The sequence below is a fragment of the Pocillopora damicornis genome, chromosome 14, assembly GCF_964200805.1.
Source record: "Pocillopora damicornis chromosome 14, jaPocDami1.2, whole genome shotgun sequence".
NCBI lineage: Eukaryota > Metazoa > Cnidaria > Anthozoa > Scleractinia > Pocilloporidae > Pocillopora > Pocillopora damicornis.
The window spans coordinates 219971-246641 of record NC_142683.1 but is presented as its reverse complement, the minus strand read 5'-3'; the positions used below and the strand labels follow the sequence as shown (position 1 = coordinate 246641).

The 26671-nt window shown below is 38.0% G+C and overlaps 2 protein-coding genes, 4 long non-coding RNA genes and 1 other non-coding gene across 11 annotated transcripts in view; 4 read left to right on the top strand and 3 right to left on the bottom strand.

The window, feature by feature from the left end:
• Nucleotides 1-20781, top strand: part of LOC113671501 (uncharacterized) — a 57112-nt gene extending 36331 nt beyond the window's left edge. For 3 of the 4 annotated variants that reach the window (XR_016182974.1, XR_016182973.1, XR_016182977.1), the window contains 2 exons: nt 1396-1567; nt 20399-20781. This is a non-coding gene — a long non-coding RNA (uncharacterized LOC113671501). Of the gene's footprint in view, nt 1-1395; nt 1568-17242; nt 17416-20398 lie in introns of those variants that run through there. The other variant, XR_003446259.2, reaches the window with a different exon arrangement.
• On the bottom strand, nt 1997-10339 carry LOC113671499 (protein Wnt-10a). The gene is made up of 4 exons (XM_027187711.2): nt 9677-10339; nt 9313-9581; nt 7923-8185; nt 1997-3736 (listed from the first exon to the last, which is right to left on the bottom strand). Exons 1-4 carry the CDS (start codon nt 9754-9756, stop codon nt 3266-3268), a joined length of 1083 nt encoding a protein of 360 aa, XP_027043512.2. The 5' UTR covers nt 9757-10339; the 3' UTR covers nt 1997-3265.
• Nucleotides 7550-8489, top strand: LOC149033871 (uncharacterized). Its single transcript, XR_016182980.1, has 2 exons — nt 7550-7759; nt 7926-8489. It is a non-coding gene; the product is annotated as an uncharacterized LOC149033871 (long non-coding RNA).
• LOC113671502 (uncharacterized) lies at nt 12523-22504 on the bottom strand. Of its 2 annotated transcripts, none has more exons than XR_016182982.1 (3): nt 22394-22504; nt 21770-21919; nt 12523-14376 (listed from the first exon to the last, which is right to left on the bottom strand). It is a non-coding gene; the product is annotated as an uncharacterized LOC113671502 (long non-coding RNA). The 2 variants fall into 2 exon arrangements; XR_016182981.1 differs by lacking the exon at nt 12523-14376 and adding an exon at nt 20085-20277.
• Trnac-gca (transfer RNA cysteine (anticodon GCA)) lies at nt 14551-14622 on the top strand. The gene has a single exon. It is a non-coding gene; the product is annotated as a tRNA-Cys (tRNA).
• Nucleotides 22505-23945: 1441 nt separating the features above from the next.
• On the top strand, nt 23946-24590 carry LOC149033870 (uncharacterized). The gene is made up of 2 exons (XR_016182979.1): nt 23946-24130; nt 24284-24590. It is a non-coding gene; the product is annotated as an uncharacterized LOC149033870 (long non-coding RNA).
• Nucleotides 24151-26368, bottom strand: LOC113671463 (uncharacterized). The gene has a single exon (XM_027187669.2). It carries the CDS (start codon nt 26259-26261, stop codon nt 25194-25196), a length of 1068 nt encoding a protein of 355 aa, XP_027043470.2. The 5' UTR covers nt 26262-26368; the 3' UTR covers nt 24151-25193.
• Between the last annotated feature and the right edge of the window lie 303 nt (nt 26369-26671).

Sequence of the window (26671 nt, the reverse complement as noted above, 5' to 3'; positions counted from 1 at the left end):
CTAAGTAAACAAATCTCGATTAATGATATATTTTTATCACGTTCTTAGCGAGGAGCGATTGATCTAGAATTGGCAAAGCTATATGACTTTGTTCTTAATCGTGATCTGTGACACAATCTTGATGTATGTAGAGGGAGTTTTCAGAGAGTTTAACTGACAGTGGAGGAAGCGATTAGCGTCACACAGAAGTTTACACTGACGCGTTTGCTCTGAAACCAACCCTGTTCATTCGACATTATTTAAAGTAACCGGCGAACTGCTGGAGTCAGATATTGAAAAAAAAAAGTATCACGTTGATTCGTTTTCTCTGTAAGGACATTTCATAAGGAGTTGGCGTGTTCTTTTGAAAAGAGAGAAGACTTAACTTAAAAGCATCTATAATTTATGAGCAATATCAAGCTTACGAGACAGAGAAATTTTAAGAGACCAATACGGAGATCATTAAGGAACCATCATAACTACATTTGGCAAAGAAACAAATCAATGGTTACATAGCGAATTTCCAAACTCCCCTAAAGTACAACATTTCTTATTTATTATGACCCGTTTACTACGACAATGTCGCTTACGGCGAAGAAAAACTTCTTCAATTCAAATCCTCGCTTTCGATTATTACAAATAATTTCGTGATGGTATTCAATGCTGGTTTCAAGCTCTAACGCTCAAAACAATAAATCTCAATAAATTATGTTTAATCTTCACGGGAGATATTTGTTACCAGCTTTTTTTTTCCTCATCATCATTGACCTCATAATTATCATTTACTTTTGTGAGTGTTTGGCAGAAATAGCTTCAGGCTTTTTATTCAATAACAAAAACTATGATTATCGTTCTCGAAACTTCCTGTTTCTTACCACTCTCTGGATCTGGTGCAGTCTCGGAAAAGAAATTTAGAAGACGAAAAAGCAACAAACTTGAAAAAACACCAAGAATAATTTGGAGAAGAATGATCCTATTCAAAATGTTTTCAAAGACTGGTATGCCTAATAGCCAACCTGAGATCAAAGAGGGCTTATTAAAATATCTTAGTTATTGACGGTAATTTGATTTACCCCGATGCATTGAATTTTTTACATTAGAATCCTCCCATAACAGCCACCTTGAAAACATGCAGAGGTAGCTGTTCACCGATGATGTTTATGGGAGTGTGAGATCTTTCAAATTTACATTTAAACAAATTCACTATTGAGCATTTTCTAACAAAACTTGCTTAGAGAGTCCTTAAGCGGTACCGGTAACGAGGAATAAAGGGTATTGAAGAACATATGGCAATCAGACAAATCGATGGAAACTTATATTAAAAGCCATAGTCAGACAACCTCGTCTCGCTCCCACAGGTCAAGTAATGATACACAAGAAACCTAAAAAAATGTCCTCTATTGGAAACCTTTTTAGGAACGAGAGAATGGCGGTCTCCGGCCAACGCTGAAGGTTGTCATCAAGAAGGATGCTGGCCTTGATGGTGAAGAGTAGTTTGACGGTCTACAACTGAAGTGCCTTAGTCGTTTCCGAAAATGTTCAGAATACTATCGTCGACTGAATTAGAATCGTAGAACTTAACTAAAAGGTAAGTCGAATTATAGAAATCTGTAACGGATAAGAGGTAAGTCCTGTATACTACATATTTAAACTCCTGATTATCTAAAAAAAATTTTTTTTAAAAATTAAAAAAAAAAAAGGTTCACAAAAATATTAATTAAATTATGATTGGTGTTATGTATGCAATTTTTGCCCCGTGCAAAGTATCATTTTACAGAAGAAAGTCGGTCGTTTCATGAAATGCACAAGACAACGGTCGAAATTGTTTCAGTAGAGAGCGATTGTTTTGTGTGAGCGCCTCTTTACTTAAAAGACGTGTGGCTTCTCAACCTGGACCCTATCCTACGCTCGTGAAAGCTCCGTAAAAGAGGAAGAACGACTCTTCACTCTGAGAGGTCCACTGATTTTTTTTTTTGCTCGCGCGACAGACTTAGCCGAAAAGGATGGGCTGCTCGTAGACTACTAATCTTCGCTTTATTAAAGTCTCAGGGTAAATTTCAGTTCACACAAAATATGTTTCACACAGCCACTGTTGAAAGGGTAAAAGTAAAAATCATCTCGTTTGATTGAAGACACATGATTTAAGTTTAAGTTATCGAAAAACTATACACGACTGAAAAATAAAAAAATATATATATATATATTATATATGACCAATTATGAGTTTATGACTCAGTCACACAAAGATAATATAACAAGCAATTGATTATTCAGTGTCGATAACAAATTATATAGTCAGTCGATGCAGTAAGATTTGCAAATGCTGATGCCCCACTTCCCAAGCCCGGTTTACCCACTGTTGTCAATATGCTATACAAAAATCCCTCTGAAGCTCTAAACATTGAAATGGTCGGGGACTGGGGGGCGGGCGGGGATTACCTTGCAAAGTGCATATAGTGGCTGCTAACACTCAATTTCTCATCTAAGATTCCAGTCATATCTGTTCGGTTATCTTAAATTTGTTACGATCATTCCACTGGTAACAGTACTTTGTTTATAACAACAACCAATTTAAACAAGAATGAGGTTTTGCTCGTTTCTAAATGATATCCAAACTTAATAAGGGTATCGCAAATGGCCCCATAGGAACCAAGGTCAAAGGACCAGTCATTTTTTATCGCGGGTGAGGGGGGAGCAGAGGATTATGGAGGAAATTACATCGTTATAAAGGGGGACTGTAGAAAATTGACTGACAGTAAGGGAACCATTAGAATACTGTAGAACCTTAGGTGACACAACAAAAATCCTCCGCCCCTGCCCCCTCCTTTTCCCCGGCGATAATGACCGGTCTGTGAAGTTTTCTGATTTTATACCATTTATTATCAAAATCCAGGTTGAAAAAAACTTCACGTTTCTCGTTCTCCGGTTGCAAAACTATAACTTTTCCATACAGTTATATCTATACTGCGCTTGTAACTACAGATAGCATGTCTTGTACTTTCTGAACATTACTTTCAAAATAGGTGAACATTCTTTAAATTCCATCTCAACTCATATTTGGTAAAAGTTTTTCTCGTGCATATAGTGTTAGAATAACTGTCAGTTTGGAATGTTAATGGAGCCTCGCAACGCTAAATGGGTACTCAGGTGGACGAACCGCCGGAAGAAAGACTTAGTTTTCAAAGGGGAAACTGTCTTCTAATACGAAGCGAGAACAGGATTTTTCCAACTGATACTGTGATAGATATGTTTACACTATAGCAGAGTCAAGAAGAGGCTAACGCTACTATTTGCAGATGGTCACCCACGCTTTCTCCACGCACTCGTCACACAATACAAAACAACACCAGTTGAAGTGGCAGCGACATCTTCTTTTTATAGTAGCGTGTATCCTGTTGTATCCTCTTGAACAGCAAAGAGTGTCACAGTTGTCGCTTCCGAGAGAATCAACCTTGCACATTCTTCCTTTAGTCCCAGCTATGTCTTTCGAGTCGTCTCTATTGCAGTAACTTGGCGAGGGCTCGTAATAGACTAGATTTCTTTGGAACTCATATTGTTTGACTGTCTTTGTTTTACGTGGTCGTATTTTGCCGCGATTTCTGTTGCTCGCTCGAATGAGAACGGCATACTCGTAATTCTCCATAAGAATTGTTCCGACTTCTTTGAATTCTGGAACAGTCTTCCAACAAGTTCTCATAGTGCAAGAGCCGGACACACCAGTGCATTTGCACTTAGTCTTCATGTTATCCAGAACAGCCTGTAAAGAAACGAATGGATAACTTAATTATTTTTCCTTGAGCATGATTTCTGACTAAACACATATTTCCGTGTTCTTAGGCGCCCGTATGTCTCAGAAGTGTTTCAAAGAGTGTTTTGAACTACTTCTCAAATAGTTCCTTAAGTCTACATGTGATAAATCGGAACAACGCCCGCATTAAATTCGATGGCGCTTTGTAACAGAACACCAAAGATCCCGTGTCCTAGAAGCCAGGCCTCCCATGGAGCACCTGAGTAATTAGTGTTATCTTGTGGTTGGAAAACGTGATTTTACACGATGTCCTTATGACAGCGTTCATCAGCCCATATTTTGTTGCACCTAACCCACATTTGAAGACCCAGCAAGCTATAAACATGGAGGCAAACTGATAAAGAAGGATGAATGGAAAAAACAATTCTACGAGTGAGCAAGGAAACGAGGTGAAGGCCAACCGTCCTTTGAACCAATGCACGAACGAATTAAGTCAGCAATCACCCTGCGAGGTGGACACAGTCATCTCACTGTGTACGCTGAGTAATTTCATCATGATAACTTGGTAAAAATTAAAATCGCACGAGCACCGAAAATTTCACATTTTTTATGAGGTTTACCGTACCAAAGGGCATAAGTCTCGAAGCAACATGGTTGATAAACAACAAACATTTTACGTAAACTTCGGCAGTTTACGCACCATAGTTACTGTATTTTAGGGATAATGGAGAGAGTTTTTAATGCGTGCATGGTTCTTAAGTTTGACATTTAGGCAGAGTTAAGATGAACAGATTCGGAGAAAGTCACACTAGGACAAGGCTTTTATTTCCTGAATAACAAGTGCAGATTGATCAAGAAAGTTCTCTGAGAAGTTAAAAGACTTTCATTGTTCAACCAAACAGAGTCTTTTCAGTTTATCAACATTCTTTTAGGGATAATCATGTTTTAAGCATTAGCACATACACATGATCTGATGTGTATCGATGTTTTTATTTCTTTTTTCCGGATTTTAACGGATGACAATGAGGTATTCATGTTACAAAGGCAAACCGCCACCATTGTCAAGTGTCTTTATCGAAATCTACATGAATCCATCAGTTCTATTTGAAATATTTTAACAGTAACTAATCCTCCATAAGCGGATCATGTAGAATTTTTCTTCTCATTGAGTTACATAGTCTTTGAAGTCAAAAGGATTTAATGAAATTAAGTTAAAAATGATCCGTTTACCATTAAAAGTTCTTAGGAAGGTGTGGCTCGGTAAAAATGAGCGCACAGGTTGTGACTCAAAGTTGAACGGCGGTAAATGTCCAATTGGTGTGAATAACGCAGCGTGTCTCATCACAACCATTCCAAAGAGGAGGGGGGGGGGCTTGCTTACGCTTTCTTCCATTGCTTGAACCCCAAATTACCAATTTTCCCAAAGTGGCAACGGTGGAATGGCATAGATTTCCCTTTTTGTGTAAATGTTCTAAGTACAGGATAGTACCAAATGAATGTTCTGCTTGTGTTCTCATACGGTTTAGAAATAAACTTAGTTTAGTCAATTAGATTGTCATGCTTTAGAGTTTTAGCCGCAATTCAAAAAATATTCAGCCACGTTCTAGAGCACGATGTACAGTGCCGCTCAAAAGTACTGTTAACTAGCTTTTATTTTAACTATGACACACAAGGGCATTTAGAGGAGACCAAAAAAAGAGTCAAAACTGTCTTAATTATTAATCCACCGACTCGCCTAAAGAATTTCGTTGATTCTTAAACCAGCCAAAAACTCGCGGCTGGATTGAAAATCAGAAAATTTAAGATAAAGAATCTCACTTCTCAAGCTTTCTTGATCAACCATTCTGCTACAAATATTTGAAGAATCGTGATAAATAAGGGATGTTAATGGACTTGTCTAAAATTCAATAAAACAGTAGATTGGTATCGTCCTGAGCTGTAAGATTTTCTTTTTTTTATCGAAGAGTAAAGTAAGTGGTAATTACACGCACAGGACATCTGGTAAAGTAAAGATGAATCACTACACTTCATATGTCACAGGTAATATTTCATTTTTTGTTGTTTCAGCAATCATCCATGTAAAACTCATTTAATACATAACGAATGTCTACCACTTAACGACGTGTGTCTTGATTTCAATGAAAAACCCACTAGGGTGCATAAAAGTCCCTCATGCGAGTAAAAGTGTGTGCTAATTAGATGAGCAAATGTGTGTTTGCCACATCTTTAATAACAACATGAGCTTTATCCTACGGAAAACTAACGACTTGATGAGCAGAAAAGTGTTCGAAGCCAACGATGATTCTAGTGTATGTCGAGAACCTGACACCGTGCGAAGAGCACATGAGATGAACGACAGTGTTGTCCGGGGAAGGGGGGTACTTAAGTCAATTTTTGCTGCGTTTGTACCATTGGCCTATAAGAGCCCTTACTACGTTAGCGTCTATTCTGTGGCCAATTAGACCCCATTTTAGTCACTTCTGAGCAAATGTAATTTTTGCGATCCCGACTTAGTCACTTTCTATTTATGCATCTACCTTATTAAGTTAGTTATCCTAAAATGAATTGACAAATTAAAAATGGTGACAACTCATTAACTGCATATCTTCCCATTTTCAAATCCATACTTACCAGGATTTTCTTACCCCAAACACCTCGAAAATGTGTGCCCGCATTCTAGTAACTTTATGTAAAATGTAGCCCCGTGATATATAGCCAATCTATTCATGAAAATTCGAATCAATCCAGCAGTAGAACCCCCTCATCCTATCACTAGGAAGTATTCCCCCCCCCCCGGGCTATTTAGGTACTAAACTATTTCGCTGTATGTCTCTGTTGACGCTTTTCTCTTCATCCAAAATATCTGGTTCTAATTATCTTGGAATTTCCCTGCTTTTTTACGAAATGCCCTTTTGATCTTCATAAGTGAACGCAATGTGTAAAGACGCCCGCCTGGTCCTTTTGATACACAGACGTCTTCAAAGAGCTATTAAGCCAATTGATTCAGACACAGCGGGGATTTCTCGGCCCTTTTATGTCTTCTCTAAATCAGCTAATTAACCGGCCCGGTATTACTTCCAGATTTGCTCATTATCGTCGGTACATATAAGAGGAAGGGATAATCTGAAAGCACGAAAATCTCCCCGAGCGAAAAAGTACCAAGTAAAGAGGTTAATTCCCGAACAGGAAATTACCATTCTTACGTCAAGTACTTCCAGACCTTCTTCTAAATTCACGACTTTTTTCAAAGGGTTTGGTATCACCTTTAATAATTGGATCAGAAAGCGACTGATCTATTTTAAAATCGGTCCCTCACCTCTTGTCTTTTCAAAGGTACTGGTAGCTCCTAGATAGGTATATTTATCAAACGGCCTCTTGACGATAGGAAACTCCTGATGGATTTGCTAATGCGCAACTCTTGTTGAAATAACAACTTAGGGTCTGAATTGTTTTCGAACAAGTTTCAATAAATCAAATCTTAAAAACTTAATAACTTCTCTGAAGCGGGTTTGACACAAAAATGAAACCACAAAATGTGTCGGCAACTCTAGGAAGTGATGGGAAAATCCAATTATCTGAAAGTACCAGAACATAGTACCATGCACACAATCCGATGAGATGCACGAACAAGGCTAAAACCGCTGCAGTACCTATTTATACAATGAGGTAACGTATTATAGGGCAAAAGCTAAATTTTATGGAGGGATTATAGCATTCCGTGCCTTTTTTGAGCGTTCGTGTCAAGGTTGCCAAACACGTGATACAAATGTGTCATATCTCTGACCCTGCGTGCAAATATTCCAACACAAAGCATGCATGCGTAATCATTCTATGATACATTTAGGAATTTCAAAAGAGCCATTTAGCAGACGACAATGACACACAGGTACCGCCGAATTGTTGGAATAGTCTGATGTAATGAAACGATGGGGTAAGAGATCTCTTATGAACGGACATCCTAACTCCTCTTGAGTGGAGTCGAATCGAACCGTGTGATTTTGACCTTTCGGTTTGCGGATTTATCCCCCTCAGGTAACCATTCGAATATCACGTTTGGAGACAACTTCTCCGTCACGATGTTTTAATTTCGATTCTCTGATCGGGTGAAGATTCGATGAAATGTGTTAGACTTGTGTTTGGCACCTCTTAAAGGTTCAGTGGTTGTGTAAAAATTACAAAGGGCTTGTTTTCTTACCAGACGTCCTGCTCGATTGTTGTGGAGGTTCATCAGCGACTTTATATCTGTCCCTCTTTCCCGAGAGTCCATAAAATCGGCAGTAAACACGGCACCGTAAAGAGCGTTGTCACTGCATCCACCCCAGCTCCAGCCCCGACCCTCTCCTTTGACGGTTTTGTCGCATTCGCATGTTCCAAGTTTACCCGCTCTGCAAGATGTTGCAACTGCTTGTGTCATGCCGGCAGATATAATAGCGTGCGCGAACGCTGTCTCTCTGAAACCTGCAAGTTAATTGAAGAAGTTTGAGACATTATCTAGGCAAGATCTTGATGGCGATCAGAGATAGGATTGTCAGGCAACACCGGAAGCGTTTAGAGGTGGCACAGGTGAAGATCAAGGCAAAGATTAGAGAGTGCCCGTTTAATAAAGTAAACATATTTTAGGAAAGAGACTAGGATGTGGTTATATAGTCAAAAGGTGGTCGTAGTAATACAAATCTTCCAACCTGCTGTGTATGTGATTGATTCTTAGCCGCCGTACAGCATAGTCTTCGTCGCGACGAGTAAATAAAACCAGAAACTAAGAGCACTTAGTGTATTTCAAGTGAGATAAATCAGTTTAATGTTGATAGTGATGTCGGAACTTAGTTAGTTTCTTTTAATGGCGTTCGGCTTTCTTAGGTGCCTAAAATCTGGCGGATAAATTTCTAATGAACGGATTAAGACTCTTCTGTTAAGTATCAAGGTCTGCACCAAGCTTTCCATTTTAAGAGGAATTTAAGATTTTCGAGAGGACATTTCACTACACTTAGACAATGAACCTAACAATCTGAATCGGATGAGATCGAAAGGGCTAACATGTGTTGCAGTTTAGTAATCTACTTAGGCCAGTCGAATCCTTCTTCGGTATGTTTACCTTTACAAGAGTGTTTATTTGTTACGTTAGACCTGGCACTTGGAGGAGGCCATGTTACAATCATAAACTTAATGGGTTTTACCGCGTGACTTATATTTACACCTCTTTGTCAAAGTACAGGAATCTGTCCGCTTACGATATTTATGATGCTAAATTAAGAAAAACCGAATGATAAGGCCTAAAGCACGAAAAAAAAAAAAAAAAAAGGAGCGACTTATGGAAAGATCAAAGGGCCTTGGGTCACATCCAAACATTTGCAGTCTTCCACCATTTAACAGCATCTCTTGTTTATTTTTCTTTCAATAATCCCTGCAACTTATTCAAAAACCAGAGCTGCTTACCTGAAATGCCGCACAGTATTTACACAGTAGAGTGATTTGCCACTTCCTTGAATTGGATAAATGGCCTCACCAGGAACGTTCAGAACTGAGATTATAAGCCGGATTTGTGCTCAGCATATTAAGCCTGTATGCTTATACCTGTACGTACTAACCTCTAGCTAATAAGTCACTCGTCAAGGGATTGCCGTTTTTGGTCTCCAAGGACGAGCAGTTCCATCTTGTGTATGCGAACTGTTGTTGACATTCATGTACCGCCATTTGGGCTCCTTGTAACGCGCTAGCAACAACATCGGCTTGCGTTTTACAAAGTTCCAGTTGTTCTCTGTTCAAAGACGGTGTGTTCTTACAAACGGTGTTGGGGTTCAGTATTGGATCAACCTCCAAAGGAAGTCCCGATGTTAGAATATCGTACCCTGAAAGTCTAAAGCGTAGTTGTATTGATGAGATGTTAAAATGTTGACGTTAATGAACATTTTGAAAGTCAAACCGTGGGAAAAGTGAGATAAGGAAGCTTACCTTGTATCACTTGATAGAGCGTGAATGCCTAGAAAAACACAGGTCAGGGCTATCCTTGTCATCAGTGATAGATGCATCATAACTCGTTTGAGGGGACAGACGGAGCTAATGCCTTAATTCGTGGTTCAATGCCGTGTGGCTCTTCGGTAGAGCTACTTAGAGACGTCGTGTTTCCCTAAAGAGGACTCCCGTGGTTGTAATGATGAGCCAAAGGTGCAATAAGTTTTGAAATCCAATTTCAGCTCATTGCTACCAGACCGCCAACCTCGTGAGTGACATATCAAAGAGCCTATACTTCCATAACTGCGCGTGGCATTAGCGAATGGCTACAACGGAAATTCATCAGTGTTCATCAGTTAGGTAATATGGCCTCGTTTGGCATGCATCTAAATAAATGAGATTGTTTTCTCTTGATACTAGACAGGGAATAAGACACCAATTTAATCACTCTTGTTCATTGACTTGGGGGGATGATCACCAAGTGCAAATTCCGCAAATCATTCATAAAAACTAGGGATGTTTTTGTGTTTAGTTTCACCGGGCATATTACAAATGCAAAGAATGTTCTTTTGCTTTCCAAAGATGGCACGTTTTTCGCCATGATGACAAAAATGAAGTGTCACATAAATGTAGACATAAACACCCAATGATGTTCTAAACAGTCTGTAGGGGGAAGGCCTGTGGCATAAATGCGTCATGAGATATGCCAGGTCACCCCCGTCGAAATAAACAAAATATTGCTCAGCTAAAAACAGTTTCGCTGATAATTCAATTATCAAACCTATCAGTCTCAAATTTTATCAGACCGCCGCTTGATCAAACATATTCCGTTAATCCTCGACAATTTCTTTATTTTCCCACGAGTTTATGGCATAACATAACTAATCTGTTCAAATATGTTTGTGCGCCCCACTCTCTCCAACCTGTTTCATCCACCAAAAATAGACAGCTCACTGTAAAGGCGTGGAAGTGCAACTACAATGCTATCAGATTCTTCGTGACGTAAATTTAGACTGATGTTTGCATGCGCTTAGGTTTAAGTTGAAATATCGAAAAATACAATCCCATTTCTCATTTGACTTAAGCTCAACAGACATTTCTGAGCACAGTTTCATTATCAAACCGAATCCATGCGCTTTGAGTATTGGACCTTTATCGCGATTTATTTATCGTTAACTTGCTTCCTACGTCAGGTCAGTAAAAAAAATGAACAGTTTTTTTTTCTAAGTGTGATGAAAGGTACAGAAATGTGGGTCACGCGAACTTACTTAACGTTGTCTATTAGGGAAAAAATGGAAGTTACAACAGGATACGCAATGAATTTCAAAACGTCCGACGAAGCTAAAAACATGGTACTTCCTATCCCATCTGATAAAGCAAGGTACTTGAATTCACTGCTAAATATTCTTGGTTGAACTCCTTAAGTCTTGACCATGATACTGGAACTCAGGGCTGGATCATTCGAGACTGTTCTTGGAGTAAATAAATAAAGGCTCGATAAATTTTTCACTGGGTACACAAGATTAAAGCAGGCTGTTATCAGGCAATGACTCAGGGAAAGCAACTTGTCAGTGAGTTGTCAAGACATTGACCCCAACCTTTGTACTTATGTGAAGAGGGTGATCTTTTGTTTGGATAATTTTGCTTTTTTTTAAGTCAACGTAAACTATCCAATTCAAATTAAGTGATGTCTGGTACGACGAAGACGGGAGATTTAACCAGGTCTGAAGCATAAAATTTTTATCGGATTAATTGGCTTTGATGTTGCTCATTTGTTGAAAATTTCACTTTTTTAGCAAGGTATTTATTCTAATTATAAGCGAGCAAAAACAACCATCGTGATAGAACATTTGCTCTCAGTTTATCGATGAAATCCTGCATACATTCGTTGCATACGTGATACATGAGGTAGATGTGGTAATCATTATGCATGAAATAAAGTCACCCTAATATCCCAATCTAGGTGAAAGAAGGGAGAGCGCATCATACTCTTTACTACTATGAACAAGGTGTTTTAGCTCTCAAATGTAGACAAAATCGTCTGTGTGTGGCAATTAAACAAAGCTTAACAAGCCTTACGTATTGTGCAGCCCAGGTCGGTTCAAATCTTACCTAATAGCAATGTTGGTATCATCATTATCCCGAATTAAGACATGTATGGTTCCTTAGCAGATTAACTCCTTTATAATCTGTCGAATACCTGTGTTTTCGATGTAGGCAAGACTTTTTTTTACTAATTTCACGAGGGCTGCATAGAAGTGGAAGTTGAAAGTAGGGAATAAAGCACAGTAGCTTTGTCAAAGCTAGTGGTAGCGGGGAGCTGAAAGTGAGAGTGGGAATGAGATTATGGTGGGTTGAATGAAGAACAGAGGGAGAGAGAACCATAACTTTCATTGGAAGGTGATTTCACTCTAATGAGCTCTTTCACAGTTATTCTAACTAGGAACAAAAATGTAAGATATCATCGAACGTATTTCGATGTTGAAAAATCACGGGATCTCGCGGTTTCTTTGTCTTTTGACGCCGCAAAGATTGTAATTTTTGGCTTCTTTGCCTACAGTATAGACCTGCGCGTGACTCTCTCCATGACCTCTCACGAGATAATAGACTAACAATGAAAGACGTAGGAATATGGTTGTTCGTTGGCCGGGTGGTTGATGTAGGGACAGAGAGGGGTTATCGTCGACTCTTACACTTTTTAATCAATGAATCACCGTCGACGTACACGATTATACTTTTTAATCAGTGGATCATGAGGAGCTGACTCTCGTGTTCAAATATGGATGCCGAAAATTTATATCATTTTTTCAAACTGTTCATAAGACAACATTAATATTTCAGGGTTTGGCTGTGAAGGCGTTTTATTTTGTTAGCGTAAACTTCAACGGTGCCAACGGGAGTCGGGCAGAAGCCTACATAATTGTTCTTCTTAAAATAAATACGAAAACAATGATTTTAATTTAAGTTTTAACGGACCGGAAGAAAAAATAATAGAGACCAGAGAAAACCTTATGGCGGGGATATTTGAGACCCGACCCCTCCTCCCTCCCCCTCTTCCTCAACTTCCCTCAGCTTCCCTCAAATCAACTCTAAATAACTTTAAAGAGACACTGAAATTATTTTTGAACATTGCAGACTAAAGAATAAAATGCATTTCAAATACTGATGCCACAGCGTTTGTTGAGAATATGTATACAAGTCCAAAGGAAAGGGGGCGACAAGGACCGTGATGTGAGATACCCGGGGTCACGGAAATTCGACTGTAAGATTTTCATCGTTACGTTTTCAGTTCATCGTGAAACTGGTCAAATGATATGATTATCAGCCTTTTCGGGCGGTATTCAACATCTTTGAACGTGAATTTATCCATGAAATCTCTTAATGTGACTGGTGTTGATCATTTACAGTTATTATGTTATAATCGTTTTAAAGTGCTATTAGCTCTTAAAGGTTACAAACTTAACGCCCTGGCTTAGGAGAAAATCAAAACAAATGAGAAAAACCACAAACAGAATTACCGTCAACACCTTGTTGGTAATTAATATGTTCCAACAATTGCCTTTCCAGGGTGTAACGTTAGATGTTAGTTGCCTTCTATCAGACCCCTTTAGAGGTTTAAGGATCCCTGCTCTATTGAAAGGTTGACCATTCACTAAATTAGAAAATTTTCATTACACATGATTATGATATGAGACTGGTGTAACTTTTTAATTCTCTTTTATAGCTCGTCCCATGCGCTAAGGTAATGTTTAACGTCGCGAGTCTGAAACGTGAGATAAGCATGGGTCACCAATAACGAGATGTAGATTTTTTTTCTCTCGTATTATTTCATTTATATCGGATTTGGGATCAAAAGAGTCAACTTCTGGTTGTATCCCTCATGCAGAGATTGATCAATTTATCATCAGACGCCACAACGGATAGTCATTCTTCATCACAGCGATTACTTTTTGCGGTGGCCAACATTGTAGAATGCCAGAAGATTTTGGCGTCATTCTTGGATGACTGTACTACGTTTATACTTCTCTCCGTTGGCACACGAGCAAAATTGTTCTGCTGAGCTATTTTAATGCACTACGTGACAAAACCTGCAAGGGATGTATATCTTATCCTAATCTCATTTTCCATGAACCTCCTGTTGGAGTGGGGTTAGAATAATTAAGTTGCAACGTGATCGAAGGTTACTGATTGACACACTGAGCCAACCAATATGTTGTGGCTCGTTCCAAATTCACAGTTAAAAACTCAAACTGCGATCAAATTACGTAAAAAAAACCTTCTCATGGTATTTTTTAACGGCATAAAGTACATTTTCCTGTTTTTGATGACGGGGTTGTTTGTAGTGGCGAAAAGTTTGATATCATGTTGATAACTTTGTCCTCAAGCTCAAAAGCCCCGTGGGAAACAACCATATTGTTAATTTACCTCTGTCGGTTTGAACTTCCAAACGTTCCCACCCGGATATGCATTAGTTCCTTATTTAACGTGATCTCGGAAATTCGAAATAATAAGGAAGAATGTGATGAAAGAAATAATTTGCATGAGTGCGTGTATCTGCATGCAACGTCCAACGAATCCAGTACTTCCATACCTTCTAGTGCCAATGCTGACTAAGCAACTACGTCCCTCTTTCATCATAGCTTAGATGAATGATCAAATCCGCAGGTGACTCGTTTTTGCTTTTTCGAGGCCTACACACCCTGTGGAATTAACAATAATACCACTCAACGAAAAACTTTCATTTCTACGCGCATCACTATTGTCCTGCATACTGCTAGGATCAGCAAAAACATTACGCAATCGACATTGCTGATCCTAGCAGTATGCAGGACGCGTTTCATAAGAACTTCGTAATAGACCTCGCTCACCGAAGAGTCTTTGTGGCTCAGTGGTAGAGCATCGGAACGCAAATCCGAAGATCTGAGGTTCGATTCCTCACGGGGACTCAGAATTTTTCTTTGTCCCACGCTCGTGACAAGATGAAAACACATCTTTCTAAAGCCTAACTGTTTTGATCAATTTTAACTCGCATCAATGCATTTTTGGGCCTCGAAATCCCCTGCATATGAAGTCATTTCCACATTATGTAGCAACTCGCGGGAAACTTCTCACACTTTATAACCAGCCAGGAACACTCGCTGTTAATCAAAGTTGAACTGCAATATTCCTAACAGTTCACGTTTTAATTTTTGACTTGACTTGGTATTCTTTTCACGTGTTTATATGTGTAGACTAAGGTTTCCTCCAGACAGCCTTCGTGTTGATTCGTGTGTTCTCTTTGTGAGGTATTTTTAGTATCATTACAAAAATTAGAATGTCTACAATTAATTAGTAAATAAAGTAATTAAAACATTCATCAATACCTTACTTATTTAATAAGCTTAAATTTCTCCTGCAAGGAATGAATCAAGTTCGAATTGATTTATGCTAAAACGATCTTATTTTTCTTACTTTATGCGAGTATTTGATTCTCCCTTGAGAAAAATTCACCCTGGACGTTTCCAACTTTGTAATTGGTTTGCGTAATGGAATTGTCACTAAAAACTAACGAAACACGACATTCAATAATTTATTGAATGTAAAGGAATGGTTTTTTCCTACAATGAAAGGGAGAGCACATAGGAGATGTAAAAAGGGGTGCATTTACAACTTTAAAATAGGGTAAATAGTGAAACTATTTACTATCTAACAACTTTGCTCTTTAATCTGGAGACAACGATTAGAACAGGCTATACGGAACTGAATGGACAGACGCTCCGATCAGATAAGAGTTAACGTCGTGAATGAATGAAACAACAAAACTATCAGCTTCGAGAGCCATCAGTACTATGAACGTGATATGTGCCCAATAAACCGGTAATTCACATGATCAACGTCAGTTCAGCTCATCTTTAGAGTACAAATCGTCTAAAAATGGCTCACGTATTTACCTTTTCAAAAGTCCTTAAAAGCTAATTAATTAGCATTGACAACTCTGAGGGAGAAGTGGGGCTGCATGACCACGGGTCAACATTTTCCGGAAGTTTTGAGCTTTCTTCCAAAACGACGTGGTGAGTAACAAATTTCACAGAAATTTACTCTCTCTAAAATGGCTCGCCAAATTACTGTCTCCAGGAGAAAATGAGTAAATATAAAATCAGCCCGATTTTATCTACTGAGGTGACTTTTGCCCCTTAGCTGAATTCACTATTTATTTAAATTTGGTACAAGAAATTTGATTTTTTTTTTCTCACTTCCTCCCCTGTAAAAATCATTTTCTCAATTTAATGTTGAGAAACTAAAGCAATGAGATCAATTTGTTGGGTCATAGTTCGAGAAAGCAGCTTCTTTGCTATTCCTTTTTCATGCTCAGTCAAGGCACGTACACTGACACGTGCGGCAGACAACACTTAAATTCTTCAGACGGTAAGGGTACCAATGTAAATATCACAAAGCAAAAAGCCAAAACTCATTTTTTTTCGATATTTTTGTGCGTTATTCCCACTGATTTTCCCTCTTACGTAAAATTATGGGAACTTCTTCTTTCCCAAATGTGACAATTTTTTAGTTTTAAACTACAACTCTTCATAATCGCCAGCCCTCTCTGCCTTTTTTTTAAAGCTAAGCTTTTCCGTGCCGTTTTTTATTGAATTTCATAACAACATGGGAGGATATTTTTAATTACATTTGTTGCGACTACAAACAGTAATTAAAATGTGAAGTTCGAATAAAAGACGGAATTATTTCGGAAATAAAAGCTCATAAAACGCACTTTGCATCATATTTCTTATTCGTCACTTATTATGACAAGTTTCTTTTGCTTCAAGTTGATAATCCAAAATTGTCAAAAAAATTGTGGCCCATAATTGTAAAGCGAAAAAATAAAAAAAGATTTAATTTCCATTAGTTTCAATGACGTGTATTGTGTTGTAAATTTTACGCCTCCAGTGGGTTAGCTGCAGCATTATCATGATTTCACAAACATAGGACAATACATGAATGAAATAATGATGTTCCAAATTTGTCAATTGTACATCAACACTCCATTTAAGCCCATTAAAAAGGGTTGCACTTGACAGCTTTATTTTCATAATTTACCACGCTTTTTTCCTATATTTACTTCAAGGGGTAGTATTGAATTCAGCTCTCTATAGTCTTCCTCAATTTCAGAGCCAGATGTGTGCTTAGCACATAGTTCCTTATGTAATACCTTCGCTATTAAAGATTAAAATGAATTTTCTTTTCTTGAGGTCATCCTATTTGAAGGGAGAAAGTGCAAATTATGTTACCTTTCCACATCGTTAATTCTTCCAGACTGTTTGTCCAAAACCCCATGATTTCAGAGCAATTCTTGCTCTTTTCACTACAAAAAAAATTCTGCCACAAGTATGATTCATTTTACGTTATTTTACGAACAATTTTTTTGCTTTCAGTTATTGCCTGAAGCGAAATGGCACTTAACAGTACTCTAGCAATAGACTCTGCTCCCCTTTAGTGAGCTTTCGTGAAATAGACTTCAAACTGATTAAGAGGTTTCCTCTATTTCCTGACTGTACACTGTTAGTTTATGTTTTATAAATTTTGATGTCTATTTTTCCCCGACCACGCAAATATCAGTCGCCTATAAATAACACGACACTAAGTACATCCAGCTTCACAGTCGCCACTGCTTTGCGTGTAGACCCGAAGCTTAGCAGTAAGTACAATGTGTCCAAGAACATTCGTCGCAGTTTTCTTAAGCAGTTTAATCTTTACGGCAGGTAAACCAGCGTTCCTTAGATTAATTTCATTCCAAATCATAATCTGTCTGCTTTAATTTTTAAAGTTATAAATTCGTTTAAATTAGATTCTATTTGTAAAGGGATTTTAACTTTGTAGGTCATGCTCTTTTATCCAAACAGATTTTGTTACTGAATCTAAACTGTTTCCCATTGTACGCTTGTGAGGCTTAGGGAGATGCATGACATTTTTACTTTGAATCGATATTTAATTTGTAATCTTTTATTTGAGTTTTGTCGGCTTCGATAGCAGTCGTTATAGAGGGAGATGTGTGTACCTGACTGTGCTAAAAGTACTGAGTTTAAGCATTCTTTAAATCTTATAAAATTCGTCCCTAAATCAATTTCTTGGTTGTGGCTTAATTCAGAGCAATAGTGAAAACCGCTATGAATTGAAAAATTTACCTCCCAAATTACTTTATCTTCGTTCTTCGAAATAAATTGAGAATTTGGCTGTTCGTGTTTTATTCTTCCATAAAATATATATACATATATATATATATATATATATATATATATATATATATATATCAGCTTTTAAGGAGGTAGTGGGCTGTACTCTGAATTTTGAGTCGTGAATGAAACCCTGACGTGTGTGATCGTTCATATGAAAGCAACTGAGCAGAAGTTCCATCACTACGTATTATACTGGTATACAAATTGGTTTTAACTCTGTAGTCTGTGGGTGAAATGCTAGTAAGGCCATTCAAATGAAAGCCTCTAAGCCTTACTTTCATGCGGTTCTGTTGAGAGTTCATTGGCCCTTCTCTGTGAGAAGGATGGTGAGTGCAAGGCACAATGTGGTTAAAATTTGTGAGTATGTGAATGAAATCCCAGTGTGAGATCAGGTAATGAAACTTTCAAAGCAGACTTTTCAGTTGGTTTAACCTAATAATCAGCTCGATTCAGGTTTACATTAACGCAGTGGATGAAACTTTGAGTTGGTCTGTAATTATTCAACGCAAATCATTTGATCGGAATTCCACGCCACAGTTGTACAAAGTGGCTCTTAAAATCAAATTTGGCATTCACAGAGCAATGTGCACGTAACAAGATAAATACACAACCATAATATGCCAAAATATTTCGTTCAGTTTATTTACATAACAGCAGAGATTGTTCGAGTGAAATTCGTGAAATTCATTGGTGTGAAGTGTCACTTGAAGAAGAAGGAAGAGTTTGATCACGTTGTTCCTGTGTTCCCGCTCTAAACACTTCCTGTCTCCAAGTTCACAGTTATGCCTTGATGAAATAGCGTAAGAAGGAAAAATATTAATAACTGACAACCCCTGCCTACACATGGGAAATTTCGTTATTTCTTGTTAAATTATCGTGGAAGTGAAACGTGAGAGCATTATGTTTGATTAGAGTGCATTTACCATTTATCATCGTCTAAAAAAATTTGTCTTTTTTGGACTACATGATCACATATTTTTCTAAGATATATCATTTGTTCAAAAACTTCAAAGAATAGCTTCATTTTGGCAACAGATACGTGTTGGTGTTCAGTTTTTACATCTTATGAAACTCAGCTCCATGGGTATCAGCGAGACTTCACTGAAATAGAAAGTTGCAGATATGCAATTTTCAGAGATAAAATGAGACAAAGCACAAGTAGAAGAAAAAGGAGTCATGTCGACCAGATCAAAAAGAAAGTTGATGAAAGTAAGAAAATGGTCTGACCTCAGTAAATAGGAAATAAACAAGTTAGAATACACGCAGCACGAAATAAGAGTGGGAGAATGGAAATGACAGTTTTGGCGTGAAAGATTGTGGATATCCGTATGTTTGAGTCTGCTGCGTTTTACATTGAATGCTCTGTATATGTTGCCGGATAAGCCTAATTAAATTCATCTCAGTCAAAAACAACTGCTGTATGATTGAAGCAGAAGAAAACATTACGACATGAAGGAGACTTTACAGTAATTATAAACCATTCCTAATTGCTCACAGAACATATAATTTAATGAAGTGTTTAAGACTAGTTCTGTTCGACGAAAGCAAAGTTTAATGACCCCTCTGTCATTCTGATAGCTTTCCATTCAGCCTTCGAAAACGGCTCGTATAACTCAGTTTCATGCAAAGAAAATCGAATGTTAGGGATTATCTTAGCACGGGGTTTATTGCCCCGTTCTAGGGTTGGTAATTGTACCAGCTTGACTGAACATTGTTCCACTTTGTTGTGGGGAGCCCTGTAATTACTTTCGTAGACATCATTTTCTTGCCTGGTCAAGGTTAATGATTATTTCAGTAATGTTGTAATAATGATCTGGCTATAACAATGTTTGTACCTGCTGCGCCCTGTTTTCTGATTCCTGCCTCTTTGTATTAAGCCTCCCTTATAAACGAGATGATGTTTTTATTTTGCTCTAAAAATATCACACAAATAACTATTTTAATAGTTTGTTTGGTTATTCATTAACTTGAAAGGCAATTAAAGTACTATTCGTTCTAACCTTGAAATTCAACCCACCAAACAAAATATCCTTGGTCAACTTTGTTCTTTTACTAATAGCTAAAAAGAGGTTTTTTTACGTCAGACATCTCCGGGAGTTTCGCCAGTTCTTTCAAACAGTAGACGGTGACAAAAAACAGTATTTACTTTTGTATATTGTTTCACCTAAAATCAATTTTTCGACTTTTGTCAACACCTATTTCACACTTTCTCGCCAGTGATTGTGCTCTGTTGATCAAAAGGTGCGTCCGGTATCCTTTGCATTGGGTTTGTGTTGGGAGAGGTAATCATGGAAACTACTTCTGACTGTACATGTGTTGGTAATCATATGATGTTCTTCTGATGTGTGGAGTAGCATCAGATGTGAGTGAGTCTTTCTAGCACCAAACCTCCAAAGCACGAAAAAAATAAAACAAACATACTTAATTATTAGCTCAAAATATAACTTTTGTTAATAGATGAAAAAAGTATCAATATTAAGAATCGAAATTTTGTTCTCGTTTTGCCTAGGAACCTCCCTGGCAGATAGTTCAGGCGACAAAGAAGAATCTAGTTCATCAGGGGCCATTGATAAACCCTCGTCTGATGCCATTAACAAAAATATTCAAAACGCGGCTTGCTGCTGGATGGCAGGACCTCCACCTGGCAAAAAAACAACCATTTTTCACAGAGGAAGAAAGATGTTTAATCGGGAGCACCGCGCACATTACGTTCTTAGATTCAAGAAATTCGATTAAAACTAACCGCTCGTAAACGATGCAAACAGGATAGAGAAAAATGAAGTCGCGGAAAGCCTCGAGAATCTAAAATTGACGGTTTTCCGAGGGAATAAACTCGATTCTAACACAATTCTAGTATTGCTATATAGAGGTAAATAAACATGACGTCCTGCACAGTTTTACTCCATATTTTTTTTCGTACCCCACCAGGAGCCCATTAGGTAATGGGCTCCTGACCCCACCAAGTAAGATTTTTCTATAGCCCCTTTTCCTTTAACTAAAACATCATATCTTCATCGCACGCAGCGAAGATACTGTTGTGTGCGGATATTGGTGTCGCCATGGTTACTAACATGATTAGCCAATTACAAGAGAGCTTCCCGCTCAGGCGCGTGGCCGGTTCGTTTGAAATTTCATCAGTATAAATAAAATAAACAGAACATTACATGGCCGCACGGGGATAGGAATTTTATCTTCTCGTACTGAAAGTATCTCTCACGAGTGAAATTCGTATCCCCGCGCGCGGCCATGTAATATCCTCTATTTATCTACCCCATATATCTTTATCTATTTGCCATATATATCTTTATTTCTCTACCCCATATATCTTTATTTATCTACCCCATATATCTTTATTTATCTACCCCATATATCTTTATTTATCTACCCCAAAACAAGCTTCAAAAACCAGTCATAATTTATCGCCTGGGTGGAATCGTATGATTCTTGGGGGATCACATGGTTTTCAGTGGGAACTGAGGGAGGATCAGTCGTCGCCAAGAGATTCTATTGGGGGGACTAAATGAATTGATTGTCAATTAACTGCCAATGAGGTGGATTATAAGAATGTTTCAGGACCTTAATTATGGAAGGATCGGGACAATTTTATCATGACACAACCAAAATCCTCCAGACCTCCAAGGTGATAGATAAAGACAAAGAAAAAAGGTTTTGTATTTTCCTGTTGAGTGTAAAAGCGTAGAAGTTTAGCCAATCAACGTAAAGTGTCGGGATGTTAATTACGTCGGTCCACCGCGCGAATTTCATTTCGAACTAAAGAAAACAAATGTTTCGTAATGTGACCACAACCCTCTCTCAAATGAAGTCGTATAGCGAATGGATCATATTCACTAACAATACAGCTGTACATTACTCATCTGACCTTACTCAGAGCTCCCCGTTTGTTTCGTTCGGCCGCTTGTCCTTCAAGGTATCCTCATGAACATCACCTTGTCTCCATCTCCCAAATCTCGTCTCCCGGCGGCCTCATTGCGGCAATCAAGGGTCTATCTGAATGTGTCACGCGGCGGAGCTGCTAGTGTCAGAAGGAGCGCATGAATTCTTCGGTGCACTGGCTGAGTGACGGAGTGTTATGAAATCTGTGCCGTTTGTAGGCAGTAGTAGAAAGTGTTCGGCCAAAATATGGACATTGGCGAGGAAAAATGTTTCCCTTTCTTGAGGGCGAAAAATTTAATCATTTTATGACATAGTGTCCAAGTTATCTTGCCACTAGATTTGCCAGAAAAAAAAGCACTTTTTGGAGGCTTTTGTTCTTAGACGGACTTGGATAGAGTTATCTCAGATCGTAACAGCAGGAATTTAGTTTTAAATATTTAAATTGGGAAAGCCTCTTTTTCGCTCAGTCTTTTACCTATCACTATTGTATTTTCACGTTTTCAAATCGAGTATTGATCTCAGCGATCCTCTCGATCCAAAGCGTCAAAGAGAGGTGATTTTGACGACAATAATCCTTGCTAACGTTTAAAAGAAGAAAAGGCCACATTACCGTAAAACTTTTCGCTATAATTTCTGTTCTTGGCTTATCTACACATTCATGGACCGGAGAGCGTCACTTTTGAGACGGAATAATTTGAGGCAGGAAGCACAGGTATTTCGGCATTTATGCTTGATTTTTAATTAAATTTTGACAACGTTGGAATCAAAGTTCAATTACTGTTGGCAAGATATTTTGGGTAGATAGTAAACCAAACTTCCTAATTGATTTAACATCGTTTCCTTCAAAGAAAACAATCTAATTTTTCTCAAGGTACTTCCATAATTAATATTGCTTCTTTTTAGGGGATACAGAACTTTTTTTCTTAAAGATAGCCAAAAAATCACATTGGAAAAGAGATCTTCTTAAGTTTGAAGAGAGAAATAATAAAGGACCGTAAAGGGGATTCTTTTAGGAACGTCCAATTAAACTAAAAATGTTCTTACTCAAACGTTGAATATCACAGACGGAAGCTGACCGAGTATTTTCAGTTGTGCAACACGTTTCGTATCTAAAACCGAAGAGAAACTATACTACAATATGATTATATTCTCGGCAACTATCATTTCCCAGATATCTAATGTAAGTAAAATCCACTTAGGTAATGAAATTGAACAAGATCTTGAAAGGTTCCGCGTCACATCTCACTAATTACAAACATACATCCTATTAGAAATTGAGTCTTTTTAGCATACCGCCTTAATGAAAGCCGTTTGCGAATGCACGACATTGGCAATTTTAAGATCTTCATATTAAGTTGAAGCTGGAAATCAACCACACAGCTCTAAATTGTTTTGGAAATCGTTAAGTCTTTGATTCAGTTTTTTAGGTTATTCTATTTAAAAAACCAACTAATCGATCGAATGTTACTTTTTATAATAATCATACCTTTTTATGTTATTGGTATATGCAACGAGGTTATCAAATTTGCAGAAAGAAAATCCCGAAAAACATTCCTATTTTCCACGGGCAAGAAGAAAAATCGCTCTTATTTTTTGCACATTTCACTAGCTGATGAATTAATCCGTCGTCGTTAGATTACCTATACCTCAGGTCATATTAAATCGCCAAGCATTTTGCGCCCACCGTTTCAACTGATTTTCCTCAAAAAGAAAGCATGTTTCTATTTTTGAAATATTTCAGATTCACACGATAATAAGATATTATCCCAACGCGTGAAGAAAATTAGGTATTACATGAATTACAAAATATGATGTCGGCTTCGGGGCTTCGTAAATTACCGAGATATAATTTTGATATTTTCTAAAAAAAAAAAAAGGAAGGAACGGAAGCTCAAATCAACCAATGGGTTGTGCTGTCTTCGCTGAAAAGCGTTTTTTCATTTTCTTGCGGAATTTGGTGATCTGATGGGAATAGCTGGCTTGCTTCATAACTATGAATTCTAATTCCGAAGAACGATTAAACAGAACTGTTCCAAAGTGCACTGAAGCCATAATGAATAACTGAGGTTTTTAGATTGACCCTTAAGCGCGAGCAGATCTCCCTTTCGCAAGTGGAAACGAGCCCAAATTTTTAAGGAAGTGCATTAATTTCCCGGTGGAGTATTTGGTTAGCAGTTTCGAAATTTTGAAGTCTCCTTTTTCCGACCACGCACGTACCTCGCAACTTTAAATAAAGAAAGGCACCAAGTCTAGAAACGTCTCTACAGCTTCAAAGAAACGCGGATTGTCACCATGAGCCCTAATATGTGGATTACATTGTCGCTTGCAGTTCTCTTATGCGTAGCAGGTAAGAGTCACACCTCGAACTTTTTATATTTTTATGCGTGGTATTTTATTAAACATTGAGATTCAACTCATTACTAAATTACGCAACATACTTAGAATTCTACAAGGATTTAGATGATTCAATTTTTTTTTCCTTGTACATGAACATTTTTAGTAACCAACGCCCAGCTCGTTGAATGGCCCCCTCGACCAGGAGACGAGGCCATGACAACTAATGAAAGGAGTAGTGATTCAACAGAATACGTTTTGTTGACCAGGTTGAAACCAGCGGAAAGAAGTATTCCAGAAAAAAAGCTCTTGAAACGAGGCAGCCGCCAAAGTTTCGATGAAGACTGACCCAGATTTGTGCAAGAATAACGAAATCTCGATTTGAAGGGCATTCTTCAAAAATATTATGTTAAGAAGGATGTACAACAAATGATGAATAGCCTATAATTCGAATAAATATATTATAACTCATATTGACGCGAAATGTTCTTGGTATTACTACCTTAAAGTGAAGAGATTTCTCAAAAACACTAACCATGTACGTGGGTAGACAAAAAAATAACTCCATGCAAAGGAAAGTGTTACAGCTTCCCATGTTTGTGCAAGACTGTAATGAACTACTCAGTCAAGGCGTAACTCCTGTCTACATTTTGCTATGTTGCTTTTGTCCTTGAATTTTACCGGAAAATTCAACCTTCTCACTCATAACATTGTGTCGTCATTGCTTAGTTTCGTTGCTTGGCGGTAACGTTCCGGGTAAATTCTCCTTAACTGCATGAATTATAACTGGTTTTAGCGCAAGAAAAGACTAAAAATAAAGCCCATATGTTAAGTCATATTTCTCCCCTATTCAAGTGCCTATTTTACTAGGGTTAATTACTTTTTTAAGGTTTCAGTCCATTTCAACGGTTTATGAGCACAACATTAAGCGCGAACGGAATGAGCTAGGAAAGACCAGATCCTACAAATCAGCGTTATTGTATCTAAAATTATCTGAAGTTTTCAAAACGGAAAGAGTGGTTGATGAATGTATCAAATATCTCCGATAATATTGACATTTTTGCCTTTTGCTCGTACTATTTGTGAAAATGACTGTATGGTTGAATAGGTACTTTAGGACCAGGAATTGAAATATTCCATGATGGTGTGAAAAGGAAATTCCCAGAAATAATCGGAATCATGTCAACTTCCAGTTTCATGTTGAAAACGCTTTGATTCTGATATTTGTGTGGCACATTTTTCCTAATATCGAGCAATATATCCTCCCAGTTGTCAATTGGTCGTTGAGGATAATCCCTGTGTTCGTTGTTGATGGCAGTCACCGGCGTATAGCGTATAACTTGACCGCGAAATAAAATATCTGACTTTAAAATAACATATTTCTGGCTCTCCCACCAGCTTATCTCCTCGTAGTCCAGTCTATAAGGTAGAATATGTTGAACTGCCTTGGTGTGAAACGCGTTTACAGCGGCGTCAAAAGATATTGTAACCGGTAAAATCGGCGGGAGATTTCCAGTTGCAGGGCGCGGCGAGCAACAAAGCGCAGGTACATAATAAGAACCGTTTTCCGCAAGTTTCCCACAACGACTGCAATAATTGCACAGACCTACCGCGGGCTCGTAGTCCAGAAGAAAGTTTTCAAAGGCTTCAAGTGGATGTTTAGTTCCTTCCTTGTAACCCCTATCCTGGGTCGTATTCGATGTGAAGATAAACTCGATATCTTCATCAAGGAAAACGTAGTACAGATAGCTCCTGTTTCTCTGCAAAGCCCAATGATACAACAAATTTCGCCCGGAACTCCATGACGTATTCTCTCCTTGAATGTAAACCACGCTGCCAAGATTTGTGGACGAATCTTGACATCGTCTGCCCCAACTCAAAACTACAACGTCACGTCTAGTGCTACTTGCTAATTTTATAAATGAAGTGTAATGCTCAGATAGGCAACTCTGTGCTTGTATAAGATATATGATTTCTGCTTCTCTATGATCCGCTAACTTACTGTTCTGAGCGAATTCCTCTCTGCCTAGAGCGTAAACATCAGTTGTGAAGGAGAGCGTTGGAAGATGAAAACAAATTGTCAAAAATAATCCAAACGCTGAAAAGAAAAGTAGAAAAAAAGTGGAAGGCAAATGAAGAATCATCCATTAACTGAGTTGTTGTACGCTTTGAACAAGTGTCTCCCAGATACAAATTTCAGTGGTAATGTTTTACCTTACTGTTTATCCTCCACGTCCCTTTTAATTAAAAACCACCTAACAAATCTACTGTACAAACAAAAACTTCACTGATGTGTTTCAGACAATACTATGGACACCAGTAGCATGTAGTACCCGTTCAAGGTGTTATTTTATAATTTTCAGTATACCCTAAGATAAATTTTGGTATTCCATTTTACAGAGAAGATTAAGGAACCTAAACTAGTTTGACTTTACCATAAACAAATTGCTGAAGTTCTATCTTAAAGAGAAAATTAAATACAGTACTTTTCTTAATATTTTCCATCTTGCAAAGTTTGCCTGAAATATTTGACACAACAACTTGGTTATTTGAG